Here is a 16,667-nt window from a genome sequence, read left to right as displayed (position 1 = left end):
CGGGTATAGACATAGCTGTGGGCCTCCTCCCACCCGACGGGGGTCGGGGGGACCAGGTGAGCTGAGGCCTGCGGAGGTGAGATACAGGCTCACCTGGAAATTGTTTGAGATGATGAAATAGTCTCCCCCCTCAAGTAACAGCTGTTGTTAGGTACCCAGCATTCCAGCATAGGATTTTTTAACAGTTGCCACGTGTGCACTTTATTTTAAGAAATAACGGCCCCTCTCCTCACCGCTCTTGCATCTTTAGGACTTCACTGTTTTGTGTTGTAAATTGATGCTTCAAGAAGATGACCTGTTTAGGGAAATACTGGATGGTACCGAGCGTTCTCTGGTATTTAAGTGGAACCGGTGTTGAGAGCGGGAGTGGCCCGTGTTGGTGGAGCTTGGCTGAGGGGGGCTTGCGCTTCAGGAGCCCCCTGCTCGCCAGGGAGAAGCTGGCCGTGAGGGTGCATGACGCCAAGGCTCAGCATCAGCTGTGTCCCCCACGGCCGCTTCCCGCCGCCTCTGCAGCGCCCGCCTCTGCCCGCAGGTGACCCACAACCAGGAGAACGTGTTCGACCTGCAGTGGTTGGAGCTCCCGGACGTGGCCCCGGAGGAGCTGGAGGCCCTATCCCGGAACATGGTCTTTCACCTGAGGCGGCTCATCGACGAGCGAGACGAGTGCACGGAGGTGCGTCTGGTCCTCACCGTCCAGCACAAGCCTGATGCCCCCGCCCTTCCCCCCGGTTTCTGGTGGAGGTGGAGGTGGAGGTGGGCGCTTTTCCCTGCTGTGAAGAAGAGTCGCCTCCGCCCCCCGCCCCCCGGCCCGCGAAGGTAGAAGAAATTCATCAGAATGCGGAGCCCGGGGGCTCTCTTCACTCACACGCTCCTTTTTGTCCCACGAAATCTTTCCATCTCTGTTGACAACCTTACGTCCTGTGCCTCCTGCTTCCTCCTGGTTTCTCTGTCTCGGCCGACCTCTCCCACTTTCTTCTTGTCCTTTGACCTTTTGGGCACCAAGTCCGGGTGCAGGAGCCCTCGGTGCCATCGCTCCCTCCCCCCCGCCCCCCGCCCCGCTGCAGCTGATCGTGGACCTCACCCAGGAGCGGGACTACCTCCAGGCGCAGCAGCCGCCCAGCCCCCTCAAGTCCTCCAGCGCCGAGTCCACCCCCAGCCCCACCAGCAGCCTTTCCAGCGAGGACAAGCAGCACCTGGCCGTGGAGCTGGCGGACACCAAGGCCAGGCTGCGCCGCGTCAGGCAGGAGCTGTGAGTCCCTGGGTCGGCCCCGGGGGTTTGTTCTGCTCTTGTGCAGCGTGTTATAAACACACATGTCTCGCCCGTGTGGCATGATGAGCAGGCGAGCTCTGACTCGGGGCCCTGCTCTGCTGCAAGTGCCGTGGCCGTTTGAACGGGGACTGATGGCCTCCCTCCCTGAGCCTGCGCACAAGGAGGGGTTCGACCCGGCCTTTAGGGCTCCTGTGTCCACACTCAGGCCCCGTCTGGGGCTTGAGTGACCACGCCTTGGTGTGAGCTTTGGCTGGATGGAGGCTGCGGCTCACCCTATCTGGTGGCTCGCTCTCCGTTTCCTGAAGCTGGTGATGCCCCTTTGCCTGTCACCCCGGGAGCTGCTGCCTTCAACCTCTCACCTGTGGGCCGTGCTCCCTGACTGGTGGTCTCCTTAACTGACCCTCCAAGGGAAGCCCACCTAGGGCCGGGGGGAGGTAGTTTGAGGGAAGGCACTGAAAACTTAAAAATGGAAAAGCATGTTTTTGAGCCCCACGTGCCAATTGCCCTCCTCACCTCCAGATGCCCAGTTCTCTTTCCTTTCCCTACTGGGGCCTCGCGGGGGGTGGGGGGGGCGCGGGGGGTTGTTCCAGCCCTGGCCCAGTGGGCCCTCTCACCAGACTTCCTCCCACCACCCGCAGGGAGGAGAAGACAGAGCAGCTTGTGGACACCAGGCATGAGGTGGATCAGCTGGTGCTGGAGCTGCAGAAAGTCAAGCAGGAGGTGAGCAGGATGGAGTGTGCGTGTGTGTCTGTGCACATGTGTGTGTTGCATCTGTGTCCAGGGAGCGGGAGGGCTGGGACGCCCCAGTAACCTGGCCCAGGGGTTCAGGTATGCAACACGGGAGCTTCCAGCCAAGGCTATTTTCTTCCTGCTCAAAGGAACAGGGCCTGAGAGCAGTTGTCCGAGGATGACTGGGGCAGCGAGTGTGCGGGGGGGAGTGTTTCTTAGTGACAGCACGTGGGGACCCCAGGCAGCGGCCTGCACCTGCCACCCCTCCACCACCGAGATGTCCTGGAAAGGCTGCACGTCAGAGGCGTGGCCCTCTCTTCCCTCCCGGGGTAGGACCCCCAGGCTAGGCTGCCCTGTCTTTGCCCATCTCCCAGAACATCCAGCTGGCAGCTGACGCGCGGTCTGCTCGCGCCTATCGCGATGAGCTGGATTCCCTGAGGGAGAAGGCGAACCGCGTGGAGAGGCTGGAGATGGAGCTGGTGCGCTGCCGGGAGAAGCTGCACGACGTGGACTTCTACAAGGCCCGCATGGAGGTGAGCGCCCAGCCTCCGGTGGGGCGAGGCTGGCGGGGCTCCCAGACGCCTCTCCAGACCCTTCCTCAGCAGCACCTGCCCCCTCGCTGCTCCGTCCTTGGCGGGTTGGGGCCGAGGAGCTGTGAGATTTCCCCGCAGCCTGTCTGCTCCTCTGCCGCCCCTCCACCTCCTGGTGTCAGACGGGCGAGGGCAGGAGTGCGGTCGGCGATGAAGAGTTCTCAGTTCTTTCCGGATTTTTCCTTCTCCCGCTTGATGCCACAGCGATGACCTTTTCTATTCACCTGTCTTCTTTTTTTGGACTTCTTGTAGTTCCTATGGCTAAATCTTGCCAAGACCCGCTTCCTCGTCCATAAAATAGAATTGTACTACCTTAGGAGCTTTTTAAGATGAAGGAGGTAAAAGATCTGGGGGCTGGGCCCGTGCCACCGGCGGACCCTCTGCTGGTACTGAGGTTGTGGGTAGTTGCGGCGGCGGTGGAGGGGGTGTTGAGGCTGGAGGGGGGACAGAGACCAGGATCCAGGTGGGGTCTCTGTTGTGCTGACAGCCCGCCCCGACTATCCCTGGATCCTCTTTGCTGAGAAGTGAGGAATTTTGCCGCCGTTACCAATCTCGGGGTTCGGGGGTGTTTTAATGAGCTGGCTGAGGTCAGGATGTCAGCGCTTAACTGAGAGGCCGCGTTGATGGTAGGAAACAGTCCCCAGGTCTCTCCTCGCCACCTAGGAGACTTTTGAGGGGACCGAACGCAGCTCTGGGGAGCACAGGGTCGCCCTCTCCCCGCCAGCACGTGTGCCACGGGCAGGCTGTTGGGCCCCAACGTGCTCTCTGGCTGTAGGTGGGCCCTGGGGCCCCAAGCCAGGTGGAGGCAGCTTGGGAAAGGCTGCGGTCCAGGCCCTGCTGGTTCCTCAGACCTGCTCAGGGAGCGTCTGTTTTCTGAGGAATGTTAGTGACGTGCCACTCCCCCTACTCCCCTGCCTGGGTGCCGAGCGAGGGTGGGGTGGGAGCCAGCTCTCGGCTTTGTCCTAGAGATGGTTCACTGGCCCTGCTGAATTCCAGAGGCATCCATCCCGGCACAGACAGGTTCCAGGACGCGGGTGTGCTGTGGGGCTTTCAGACCTTGTCTGGAAATGCCACCATTGGGAGAGTCAGGGACAGTCATGCAGGAATTTCCCCAGAGCGCCGCTCAGCAGCCCCTCCTGCACTCGGGGACCTCATGCCGCCCCAGAGTGGGATCACGGATGGAGGGGGCCCCACATCTCGCCCCTGCACCGTCTGCAGAGGGCATGGGTTTCAGGGTCCAGTCCCAGTGTCTGCTCATTCCTGGCTTTGTCCTAGCCGCCTCACTCAGTCACGCAGACACAGGGACCGAGCACCTGCATGGGGCCACACCCTGCATCAGGAGCAGGGGGTCCAGACACAAATGGGCCTTGCTCCCTGCATCAGGGTGCTTCCTGACTTCTAGGGCAGTTTTGCATGGGAACTCTTTTTCCTTGGGCTTAAATTTCCTGCTTCTTAAGGGAACAGCAGTATTTTACTGTTGATTGCTGATTTTCAGAGTGACATTGCCATGAGGTTAGTAACACCTTAAATTCTTTTCGTTAATTGCAAGAAGTAGTCCCACCCTTTCTGTCTGTGTGGAATGTGTCCTTGGGGGCAGCCAGTGACACACATGGGGCTGTGGATATTTTGCACTGGAGGCTGGCTGGTGAGGTGGGCCTGGTCAGAGAGTCCAGGTCACCGCAGAGAGGAAGCACTGTGCCCTTCTCGGATGCCCGTAGCATCCGGGCTCCGAGAGCAGCAGAGAAAAGGAGCGCTTGTGCCTTCCTTCTTGGATCGGAGCTGGTACAGCGGCCTTGCAAGCCGTCTGCAGACCCGCCATCTGCCCTGCGTGGCCAGAGGCTTTGTGTGGACCCGGAGCTCTGAGGACAGGGCCTGGGTCTCATCTGACGGCGCGCCCAGGGCCTGGCACATAGGTGGCACCTGGTAATCACCGCACAAGTTGAGTAAAAAGCCGTTGCTCAGGGATGAGAACACTTGTGGTCTCGGGGGGGATGGGGAGGAAGCATGAACTTGCGTCTCCTCTGGAATGGGGACAGGCAGCAGAGCAGACCACATTCTCAAGCATGGCCAGGAGCGTGACCATATTCTCAAGCCGGCCCACATTTGTGGACAGCACCTTGCAGAGGGCGAGCCTCCTGGTTCAGGGGAGTGACAGGCGGCCCCGGTGCCCTGCCCCAGAGCCTGTCCAGTCTCGCCGCTGAGAAACAGCTGCACGTCACAAAGGGAGAGTGTGTTAGGGCCACGCGGGAGAAAGAGATAAAGGGTTCAGGGGGAAGGCAAGGTTAATTTTGGTAAGAATAATATGGAACACAAATTTCCATGTTTTGTTTTTAAACTTCTGGCGGCTTTTGTGTGGGTTCTAGCCTGATTTACATAAGGATTAAAACAGGCAGAGGAGAGAGTTCCCAATGTTGGCTCAGCAGGTTAAGAACCCAGGATGTCATCTGTGAGGATGCAGGTTTCATCCCTCGCCTTGCTCAGTGGGTTAAGGATCTGGCGTTGCTGCAAGCTCTAGCTAGGTTGCAGATGCAGCTCGGATCCAGCATTGCTGCGGCTCTGGCTGTGGCGTAGGCCGGCAGCTGCAGCTCCAGCTGCTCACCTGGGAACTTCCATATGCCGCAGGTGCAGCTCTAAAAACAAACAAACAAAAAAAGCAGGGAAAGGAGAGTGGTGTGGGCACCCTAGGTAGAGTGGGCCGTGTGGGGTGGATGCCCGGGGTGGTCCTTGACGTGCCTTTGCACAGAGCTGTCACACCCTACTGCTGTCAGGGCACGGGGCTTGCTCCCACGAGGGCCAAGTGGGAGGAGGACAGTGGCAGAACGATTGCCTGGGCGATTCCTGTCGCCGTGTGTTTTGTTATTGGCTGAAATTCCCAATAGCGAGGACAGATGTGTAAGTGCCATTTGCGTCCTGAGCAGGGTGAGGACGCGGTGGGCCTGTTTCCACTCCTCTCGGAGATTTTAGGGCTTCCTGGTCCGTGCTGACTCTGAGAGAAACCGTGGTCTGAGAGGCAGAGACGTAGCAGGGCACAGCGCTGACTGCCACCCCTAGCTGCTGCCTGCTGGACAAGTCTCGTCCCCATCTGGATAAAGATGAGTGGTCTGTGCATCTCTGAGACCCTTGTGACCTGGCATCGCACATGTTCCCAAGGAGCTGATACGAGCCAGGCCCCCCCTCCACAGAGATGGGGACCCCTGGAGACAGTCCCTGCAGTGACTGCTGGGTCATTGGTGAGGCGTCAGGAGCTGGCTTAATGGGGAGTCCTGGGGTGGTGCACACGCACACCCACCTCTCATTCTCATGACCACCCTCCCACCCCGCCCCCTGCTCCGAGGTGCCCAAGTTCAAGCGGGGAGATGGGCTGTGGAGACGGGGCCTCTGACCAAGCCCCACTCCCCACCAGAGTGCGGTTCCTGAGTCAGAAACTACAGCTTTGTCCTTTTCAGCAGGGGCAGGGACCCAGGATACATGGATGTGAGGCAGATCCTCGGGTTCGTCAAGATGCTCCCACCTTTAATTAAAACAAAACCCTCACCGCTCCCCCCCCCAGCACCCCTCCCCACTCCCTCGTCCCTCTCCAGGCCCCTGTGAGAGGAGAACAGCAGCCGTGTCCTTGGTTTCCTCACCTTCTAACCCATCCGCGCCCCAGATCGGCTCCACCTCCACTCACCTGAAACCAGGCTTGAGAATCACGGCCCACGATGCCGGTGCCAGGCCCAGCGGGCACTTGCCCACCTTCCCTGTGGCCACGACACCGCTGCCCTCCTCTCCTCTCTCGCTGGCTCTCCTGAGCCCCTGACTTCATCCTCCGGGGCCCACCTTGCTCTGCCCTCCCACCTGGCCTTTCTCCACCTTATCTTCTCTGCCTCCTGCCACCTTCAGCTCAGGTCTCCGCCTCGGGCCGGGTCTTCCCCATGCCGCAGACCTCAGCCCAGCTCAGGGTCAGCATGTCCAAATCCACGGTCGGTCCCCTCCCGCCCGCCCGCGCGGTCTCTAGGCTGGACTCGCCATCCTCCCACCCACCGAGGTCCTCGAGCCAGAGCTGGGTCAGCCTTGAGGCTCCATTCTTCCTCCACCTGTGCCCTCCCCCTCCCCCAGCCCCAGGTCTCTCCATCCTCCAGAGCCCGCCTGTCCCTGGCCCAGGCAGGCCACTGCAGGGCTGGCCTTCTCCATCGTTGCTTGCTTGGTGTTATGCTAGTGCCTGCAGGAATGGTATTATCGGTATTCCAGAGTGCTCTCCTCAAGCTTCTGAGCTGGCAGAGCTGCAGCGTAGGTCGCAGATGCAGCTCTGACTTGATCCCTAGCCCAGGAACTTTCATGTGCTGCGGGTGTGGCCCTAAAAAAACAAGCAGGGCCCTAAGATCACCTTGAGCAGGGAGGACCCCCCACCTCCAACCTCCCGTTTCCACTTGGGGCTCTGTGTTTCCTCGTAACTTCCAAGGAGTTTGGATAAAATTCAGCGCACTAAGAAGTCAGAGCAAGGACAGACTCGATGCTTGGTGTGTGGTTCAGTCCACACCACGCTGCTCACATCAGGGGAAGTTTAAAAACAGGCAGGGCCTCCGTGAAGCCTGAGAGGCTGCAGCAGAACCTGATGGGCAGGCAGACGTTAGCGAGTGGCGATCCTGCCTGCGGGAGTGGGAGGTCTGCCGGCCCTGAGTGGAGTGGCCGGGGTCTCCCTGCACCTGAGGACACTGCAGGGCTGCCTTTCTGTTCCTCGGACACCTCAGGGACCCATTGGGTGCAGTGGTCCAAGTGCAGTGGACAGGAGCTGGTTTCTTTGATTCCACCCCACCTCCTGGTGTTTGGTGCTTTTGTGGGGGCAGGAGGCACCCCCGGAAACTAGTGTTTGCCCGTTGTGTGGTGGTGCAGTGAACAGCATCTCATGGGGATGAGATGAGCTGGTGACAATGGGCCTCGGCCTCCATGCACCGGCTAGTTCACATGCATTACCGCATCTGATCCCACCCCAGCCTGATTATCATGCCCAGCATAGGAAGGAGGGAGCCACGGTTGGGGGGCACGTGCTTGCTTCAGGTCCCACGGCTGGTAGTGCATGTGGCAGGCCCAGGACTGGAGCTGTCAACCCATGTTCCCAGTCACCTTGCAGAGAACAGGGGCAGCTCTCGAGCTGTTTGGGGACTGGCCATTGGGCCTGGCCTGTGACTTTAGAAATGTGGCCTCAGCTGTTTGCTGGGCTGGGTCAGACCTTTAAATAGCTTCCTGGTTCAGCTGGGGTCAGGCCCGCAGGGGCAGGCTGGCTTCGGGCTGTCCTTCTAGGCTGAGCCCTGGGCCTGCTGTGAGCTGGGGCTTAATTTCTTGCGGATGCAGCTTCTCACTTCTGAGGTGTGGGGTGTGCAGAGCTGACTGTTTCTGTTGCCTAAGATATGGTGGAGGTTGAACACCCCAGAAACCTAAGACATTTTTGAGTAGCAGTTGGAAGTCATCTTATTTTGCATTGTATTCTGCCTCTGGTCGCCACTGTCCATCCCTGCCTGGTGGAAATCTCTGAGGCCTCAGAGCCTGCCTTACATGCTACCTGTGATTCAGCTGACAGGTGTTCAATGAACACTTCAGTGAGGCCCACAAGAGCAGAAGTAGAATAGTCAGCCTCAAGGAGCTCACAATCTGGGGTCGGAGGCCGGGCCAGCTCGAGGTTGCATCAAAGAGTGCTCCCAGGGCACTCTGGGAACCCAAGTACCTGACTTAGCAAGTGGGACAGAGGGAAAGTGCAAGCACTTCTCAGAGGGCGCAATTCAGGCTGGGTTTTGGAGGTTGAGTAGGAGTTGGTTGTGAGGATGAAAGGGTGGTCTGTGCTGTGGGAGCTCTGGGGCCTGAGTGTATGGTGATACTGGACAATGCTGCTGGCCAAGTAAGAACAGTGGGGATGGTGGCCAGAGAGGGAAGACCCGGTCTTCTTCCTGCTTGAAAACCCCTCTGTTCTCTGTGGCTCACGTTGTTATTTGTAGCCGGGACCTCTTGTCTGCACGGGTCCCTTGAGGATGGGTTGCAGGCAGCCTGAGGGCAGTGGAGAGAACACAGGTCTGGAGCTCTCTGGCTCAGGTTCGAGTCCCAGCTTCACCCCTTGCTGGCTTTGTGACTTTGGGCTCATTCCTTACCTCACCCAAATCAGCCTCTTCATCTGTTAGGAGTCGCTGTTTCTGCCTCCCCCTCAGGGCTCTTGTGAAGAGTGAGTGGGGCAGGGACAGCGAGTGCCCACACAGTCGTCCCCAGCAGAGAGGGGGCGCCCGGGTGCATTTTGAGTTTTAATGACCAAACCCTTCACGGCTGCTGGGGTTTTGACCACAGCCCCGTCCACTGACCAGAAGGTGTGCGATTTGCCCTCCACCGGGAACCTTGGGTCCTGGCCCGTGCAGGGCGAGTGAACTTGGTGGAGAGTCAGGAGCCCAGCCCTGCTCCCCGTTGTTAGAATCCTTGAGCGAGCAGGCGGAACGGGCCTGGCACACCCCCTGTCCCCCACCCCGGGGGGAAACACACATGTTCCCAGGTGTGTGTTCGAGAGCTGAAGGCATTCGGGGAGGCTCCGCCGCCACCCGGCTGCCGGCCAGGGCTGAGGGGCTCCGGGGAACAGAGAACCCAAAAGCCCCCTAACTGGGTGCGGGGCAGCGATGAGGCAAAGGATCTGAATCCCTCGCCTGGGCTGGGCTGTGCGCACGGGACGGCCTCTGCAGGGGAACCGCCGTCTCATGCCACACCCAGCACGTGCCCGACGCGCGGGAGGCCGAGGTGCTTGTTTGCGGGGTTCCCATGTTGATGAGGAAACTGTCTCAAAAAGCTCCCCGTTTCCGGGAAACCGCGGAGAACTGTTGTTTTTCCGAGAGTACGTGGGTAAAATGTCCAGATGCGAGCTGTGCGTTGAGCGAAACCTTGTCTGAATAGCTCTTTTTTCCTGGGACCCTGATCCCTGGAATGAATGTCGCATTGAGAGCATGAGGCTCAGCCCGGAGCCCCGGCCAGACTCAGCCCCACCCCTTCCTTGTTAAAGAAACGGGGGCTCGGCGATATGTCAGTGGAGTCGCTCGTCTAACCAGACGAGGTGATGGGTGTCAGAGGCCGTTGCACGGTGGCCGCAGGCCGTACTCCCCAAGGAGGCGTCAGCTTCCCGGAGTTCAGTGTTTTCTTCACTCAGGGGTTTTTTTTCCCTTCTGGTAGAGAGAGTCTGTGCGGCCTGACCCAGGCAAAAAGGAGGAGGTGCTCAAAGTGCAGACAGAACTCTCGTGGCTGCAGCCTTATCCCTGGATTGTTGGTTTTGGTTCCGAGGCCAGAAGAGTTTTGGTCTCAGAACCCTGTCGTCATGAGCCAGGTGCCTTTATCTGATGGTTCCCATATATGATTTTGCTGCCCAGGAGCTGAGAGAAGATAACATCATATTAATTGAAACCAAGGCCATGTTGGAGGAACAGCTGACTGCCGCTCGGGCCCGGGGCGATAAAGTTCACGAACTGGAGAAGGAGAACCTGCAGCTGAAATCGAAGCTTCACGACCTGGAACTGGTATTGCAAGCTGTTGTCCCACAGACCTGTCTGCAGAGATTGGGGCAGTTTCAGGTTTATGCTGGGCCCTCCTCCGATGTTTCAGTCCCTGGGTTTGGAGCCACTGCCGACACAATAACTCACTGACTGTAGAGAGTAGCTCTCGAGGCTCAGCGGACTGGGCTGGGCACCACTTAGCACCCCCAGACAGGAGGTGACCACTGTGCTGTTGCTTTTCTGTAAGGATGAGCGTACATGTGTGTCATTTACAAGAAGGGTCCCCACTGTGCTTATGGCGTGGGTTGAGCTGCGATTCATGAGTTACTTTACAGGCTTCTCACAGCCCATCAGGCCTGACCTAGAGCCACGAAGCCGCCCGTCACCGTGGTACTTAGCTTTAACGCCCTGGGCTGTAAGTCGCTGTGTTCTGACTGCCATCAGTTAGACCTTAGGTCTCTCCTTGTCACCCAGGTGGCCAGTCAGGGTACCTTTCAGGGGCTGTAACCTCACAGCTGGGCCCTTTCCGTGCAGGAAACGGGCAGGTGCCTGGAGGCCTCTCATTCTCAGAGGATGGGGGTGGATGCCCAGGGGGCCAAAGCCAGTCCTGGGGAGTCACCTGGCCACGTCCTCATGCCTTCCCTCTTCTTGCGCTAGGACCGGGACGCGGACAAGAAGCGGATTGAGGAGCTGCTGGAGGAAAACATGGTTCTCGAGATTGCACAGAAGCAGAGCATGAACGAATCGGCCCACCTCGGCTGGGAGCTGGAGCAGCTGTCCAAGAACGCAGACCTGTCCGACGGTGGGTGGCGCCTGGGGCCCGGGAGCCGGTCTGGCTGTGGCCGCCTCCTCACCCAGGGAATGGAGCCCTTGGCGCTAAATCTTCCGTGTCAGGCCATCCATTCACCCCCAGGAAATAGGATTTCCTTCAAGTGCCATTTGGAACCGTTTCATTGCCGTCCTCCCCAAGGAGAAGATGAGGGGTCTGGCAGCCTCGGTGTCAGGATGTGAAGCACAGATTAAATGTTGCCCGGTTTCCCGGTTCCCAGATGGACAGTCCCAGGAGCTTCCAGGTTACAGCACGCTGACACCCGGAGGACATCGTGGGCCGATCTAGGGATAGTTAAAAGCTCTGGATGGCAGGAAACGTCCCCAGGGGTCACTGATCTCCGCTCTAAATGTGCTGGGGGCCTGCTTGCCTCCATTCATCTGCATAATTGTGCAAGAGGGAGGCAGTCTGTTCCCTGTCTCCCTGGGTGGGGCTGCTTCGCGGCTGCTTCCCACAGGCCCCACGCCTCTCCCTCGCCCTCCTGCACTTGCACCGCTGGCCCCGCACAGGCAGGCGAGGTGCCAGCCGGCCAGGGAGACGTGGGTGGGGCAGCAGAAAGCACAGCGGCAGGAAGCGTCAGCGCTCTCGGCAAACAATGGCCAGTTCCTGTGTTCAAAAATAGCACACGTGCCGCTGGTAGTGCGAGTTGTTTACTTAGCGGTGTATGGAGCGGGGTAGGGCCTTTGGGTGGTTTGGGGGTTGCTTTTTTAATTCCAATAACTGTCCTCAAGAATAATGGAAAGGTTGTTGAAAGCAGCTGGGGATGTCTTCTCTTCGAGGGGTCCCATCGGTTCCAAACCTAAAATCAGTTCATTAAACTACTAACCTGTGAGGGAAGTTGGCTGTATCTGGGCTCTGGGGCCTGTGCACTGTGCTGGGACCTGGATCACCCTGGTTCCCTGTCCTGGGAGGAGTGCACATCCACCGGGAAGGACTGCTGCCCCCTGGTGGAACAGAGAGGTAGTGCAGCCTGCCTGGGACAGTCTTGGGCCAAATGAGAGTGTTTCTGTTAGAGACCCGGATGGCCTATGGGCTCTGAAAGCCTCGCCCCTTCAGACTACCCAGTAGTGTGGGCCCTTTCAGGTCAAAAAGCAACATTTATTCTTGGGTTCCAACTCCTGGTGCTTATCTGGGAGCTAAGGAACGCTGGTTTGAATGAAGGCATGATGCAGGCAGAGCTTGAATGCACTTTTGCGTGTGTGGTGTGGTGGCTTCTTGAGTCAGGAAGACCCGGCTTAAGTCCTGGCTCCTCCACGTGTTAGCTGGGTGACCTCTCTTAGACCTCAGTCTCCTTACCTGCAAGATGGGGATGATGAAGCTGCCCACAGGGGAGACAATGAAGCATGATTCCGTGCCTGGCCCGAGGGCACCGATAAAGAGCAGCTGTTCTTATTGCCACTGTCGTATTAAAATCTGTCCCATTACCCTGGTTGCTTGAGGTACTAACAGCGTAGCGCTCCGAAGTGAATTGTTACGTCATCGTGAGAGTCTTTGAGACACTGGCTTTTATGGACGAGGAAGGGAAGCCTGTGGTCAGTTCTGTTGTTTAACCTGTAGAGCCTTAGGCAGGATTCCCCATGAGTGCAGAGTTTCAGTTCGGGGTGATGAAGTCTGGAGGTGGATAGTGCTGATGGCTGCACAAGTGGGAATGTAGCTCATGCCACAGAACTGTACACTTGGTGAATTTTACGTTACGTGTATTTCACCCCAATTAAAAACATGTTCTTTTTTCCATGAATGCTGCCAAGGTACCATCCGAATGATCACAGGCTCTGAATAGGGGCGTTTGAGTTGAGGTTTGTGTCATTTGTTGAGAGCATTTCATGTGTTGAGAGCGTGTGTGTTTCTGTGCGTCAGCACTGGGACTGGGTCAGGGCCACGGACACTCCGTCCACCTCCACGGCTCTGCTGCCTATTGCTGCTTGGGGTCTTGGGGACATTCAGGCTTGTTGGGTCTGAACTGCTGTCCTTGGTGCATAGGTGGGACCTCAGGGGTGGCAGATGCCTTCCAGTCCTTATGATCGCCCAGAGGGTCTGAATGCACACATCTGTCTCCCGCTTGATGTGCTCACTGTGAAAGCCCTGCCCCCGGGGGATGAATAAGCAGCAGGTGGGGGCACAGCCCTATGAGCCGTGCGACAGGGCTCCCAGAGCTGAGTCTGTGGCACTGATGAGACAGGAGAAGGCACGACAACCCCGACCCCTTCTTTTGAGGCTTTCACATGTGTTCCTTTTCCCTCCCCCAAAGGCCCCATGACTTACCTGAGGTCACACACCTGCTGGTGGCATGAAGGGGCTAACACTCCCCATTCCCGACTCTCAGGTCTGTGCCTCCTTCGCCATTTGCATTTGAGCTGTTGGAAAGCCGAGTGGATAATCTGCCTTTATTTCTATCTTTAGCTTATATTTTCTTCTCACTTAGAATTTTTAAAGCAATTTACATATATTGTCTCTTTTTTTTTCCCAACACAATTGTGAAATTACAAAATGAAATCTCTATCCACAGGACCTTTTCCAGGGATGGCGAGTACTGGGCATACGTATCCATGGAGGCTTCTGCCACCTGTGGCAGACATAACTAGCCGATTATCGTATTCCTCCTGCTGAGCTGCCCAGACTCCCACTACTCTCAGAGCTGGGCACAGAAACTGTCGCCCTGTTGACCATCCCTCTTAGCCTCTGAGATCCTTGAGTTGTAGGGTCGGGTTAGCTGCCTGGTCAAAGCTGGGTTCCAGCAGTGAACAGTCTTTAACATCTGCTTTGGCTTCTTTATTGTAATTTGCTTTCCTCTTAAGCTCAAACAGCCCCAGCTGAGCCAGTGGAGGGACCCTAAGTGCCTGAGGAACCCTGGGGCACTGACAGCACCACGTGAAGCGGAGGGGCCCCCAGGTGACCCATGGGTGCCCGACCCAGGCCGTGGGGACCTGACGGCCCCATCTCAGAGTTGGAGGCAGATGGTGGAAGTGGAGGGGCCGGGAGCCCCGGCCTGACTCGGCTCTGTGTTTCAGCCTCCAGGAAGTCCTTTGTGTTTGAGCTGAACGAGTGCGCCTCCAGCCGCATCCTGAAGCTGGAGAAGGAGAACCAGAGCCTGCAGAGCACCGTCCAGGGGCTGCGGGACACCTCCCTGGCGCTGGAGGAGAGCAGCCTCAAGTGCGGGGAGCTGGAGAAGGAGAACCAGCAGCTCAGCAAGAAGGTGACCATGGCCGGGGCGGGTGGACACCCCTCTCCCAGCCCCGTTGGCCATATGGCGGCTCGTGGGTGGCCAGGCGAGGCCGTCAGGTGTCCGTGAGGACGCACAGCTGGGAGAAAAGCAGAGCCTGAGCCGGTTACGGTAGAGCAGCAGGAGCAGGTCATTGAGAGGAGTCCTCAGGTGCCTGGCCTGTGCCTGCACCGCCCTGAGGGCGTGTCCCCGACATGAGCTGACCTCTCTGTGCCTCGTCTTCATCTGTGAGACGGGGTTCATGGGCTCCCCCGCAGTGGCTGTTGGGAGGACGGCGTGCGTGAGTGTGTGCAGGGGTCTGGTGAGTAAGCCTCAGTGGAAAGAAACCAGCAGGCTCTTAGAACGCACGGGCCGGGCGTGGGGGAGGAGGCGGTGCTGTGAGACACGCCCACACACGTCGTGGGGGCATCCCTGGGCCACCTGAGGGCACTGCTGGTGGCGGGACAGGATCAGCACGCACACCTTCCTCGGTCTGTGGGATGGGGCAGAAGAGATGGCCGAAGTGTGTTTGCCTTTCGGGACAGTGGAACCCAGACATCTGGGTGAACAGGCAGAGGCTGAAAGACCAGTCTTCATTCTACAGCTCTGAGGACCCCCCATTCACATGGAGGGTTGCGCCTCGGGTGCAAGAAAGGGCCATCGGGACTGCTTCCGTGTCTTGGTCACTCTGGGTGATGCTCCGATGGCACAGTTGCACTGGGGGCTCTGAGCACCCCAGCGTGCTGACCACCGTGCAGGCCCACTGCTTTTGGGGTCCCACCTACCTGGGAGTCCTGCTCGCGTCATTGACCTTGGCTACACTGGCAGTGGCGGGGGTGGGGGGGACACGGCTGCAGGCAGGGACCTGGCTCCCTGGTCATTTATCTCTGGTTGAGGCTTGGACAGCCCCTCCTGCAGACTGCCTCTCACGTCCCCTCCTGGGACCTCCCAGGCTCCATTACTCACTCTTCTTGTCTTTTGAAGCATTGTGTGCCTGGCAGCACTTTCGCTGACAAATACTTGGAACTGTCCTCGTAGGACAATAGCTAACCCCCGCCCCCACCCCGTCTCATGCCGTGTCTTTTGATGCAGAGCAGCGTGGGGAAGGCAGTGAGACGGGTCGAAGGTCTTTAGACTCACGTGGGCCTAGCATAGGAGATGTCTTTATAAATGGCAGTCCAGCCTCAGCCAGGAGAAAAAAGAATCAGCCTTTCGAAGGATGAGAGCCGTCCACTCCGCGGGTCCTCACAAGGCTGCCGCAGGAAGCCCTCAGTGTAGTGGCGCCGGCCCGGCTCCCGGCTGGCCTCCGAGGGGACGGGTGAGCTTTTCGCCTGCCCGGACAGGACAGCAGCAGGTGCTGCCCGCCCAGCGTTACTCCTCAGGTCCCACCCTCCAGCTTCTTCTCAGGATCGGTTCCCCGGAGGGAGGTGCCACCGTCCCCAGTCCCATCCTGTGTCCAGTGCTAGGAGCCCGGGAGGTGGCCCTCTGCCTTCCAGAGCACCTCTCCCCGTCCTGCTCAGCCTGCTGGCGCTTCGGCTTTCACCCCCGAGATGCTCCCTAGTGTTGCGTGGGTGGACACTCAGCCCCAGCAGGAGAGCTCTCTCACCTCCAGGCCCCTTGGACCCTAATTCAGCTCAGCTCATCCTGAATTTCTGTTTTCCAGCCTCAGCCATCTCACCTCCTTGTCCCCTCCCCCCGTGGTATGTCTGGGCACCAGCTGACACTCCTCAGTCACCTGGGCTCCCAGACTTCCTGGTGCCAGCCTGGCTCTCCCACCACCCCAAGCATGGCCCAGGCTGCAGGCTGGCTTCGGTCTGGCTTCGGGCTCCCGAAGTGAATATCCTTCCCTCTAACCTGCCAAGCTTCTGTGGACCTTAGAGAAGCTGCCTCCTTCCTGTGACCGTAAATCTGCGGCGATGTCATAGAGCTGATTCTTTGAGCCAAGAAATAAAGAATCCTTATTTGCAGAGGAAGAGGGACTGCCTTTGGGGTGCCTATTAGTAGTGAGAAGGCAACAGCAGCCAGGCCTGAGAGGCGGGTCCCTGGCGTCCACGTGCCCTGGGAGCCCAGAATTGCATCTGCCCCCGAGCCAGGTGCTTCAGGAAGGACAGAAAACCTCTCAGGGCCGGAAGGGCTGCAGCCGGCCTGCGTCTCAGCCCAGCAAGTTCACCGCAGGGACACCGAGGTCCTTTAGGATGGGCTCTGGTTCCACCGCAAGAAGAACCAGAAAGTCGGGGGCGAGGGGTGGACACGAGGAAGTCATTTCTTGAGACTAGAAGCAGCCCCAGTCAGCAGTACAGAGGTTGGAGTCACGGCTTTCTCGGGGCGGGAGCCACAGGGATAAAGTGGCGACGGTAAGGATTCGGGTGAGCAGCAGGCCCCCTCCGACCGCGAGTGAGGAGGATTGGGGGTCAGCCCGTGGGCACGTCCCAGCTCTGCTCCAGCATCACCGTGTGGCCTCGGACAAGTGGCTGAGCCCCTCTGGGCCCGGCGCCCCCTTGAGCCTGAGGGTTGTGGTTATAACACCTGCTTACTGCCTTTGCTCCTCACGGCCGCTCTC

General features: G+C 58.7%; 1 protein-coding gene across 1 annotated transcript in view; it reads left to right on the top strand.

Annotated features, from left to right (window-relative positions):
* Window positions 1-16,667, top strand: part of CCDC88C (coiled-coil domain containing 88C) — a 113,007-nt gene that overhangs the window by 54,016 nt on the left and 42,324 nt on the right. The window contains exons 8-14 of the mRNA XM_021100083.1: window positions 533-673; window positions 1,065-1,249; window positions 1,909-1,990; window positions 2,374-2,532; window positions 9,957-10,103; window positions 10,737-10,881; window positions 13,917-14,101. Of these exons, the coding sequence (XP_020955742.1) occupies window positions 533-673; window positions 1,065-1,249; window positions 1,909-1,990; window positions 2,374-2,532; window positions 9,957-10,103; window positions 10,737-10,881; window positions 13,917-14,101 (1,044 nt within the window). The remainder of the gene's footprint in view (window positions 1-532; window positions 674-1,064; window positions 1,250-1,908; window positions 1,991-2,373; window positions 2,533-9,956; window positions 10,104-10,736; window positions 10,882-13,916; window positions 14,102-16,667) is intronic.

This window comes from Sus scrofa, chromosome 7, assembly GCF_000003025.6.
Source record: "Sus scrofa isolate TJ Tabasco breed Duroc chromosome 7, Sscrofa11.1, whole genome shotgun sequence".
Lineage (NCBI taxonomy): Eukaryota > Metazoa > Chordata > Mammalia > Artiodactyla > Suidae > Sus > Sus scrofa.
Note: the sequence above shows the minus strand (reverse complement) of the source record. Positions and strands in the feature narration are given on the sequence as shown.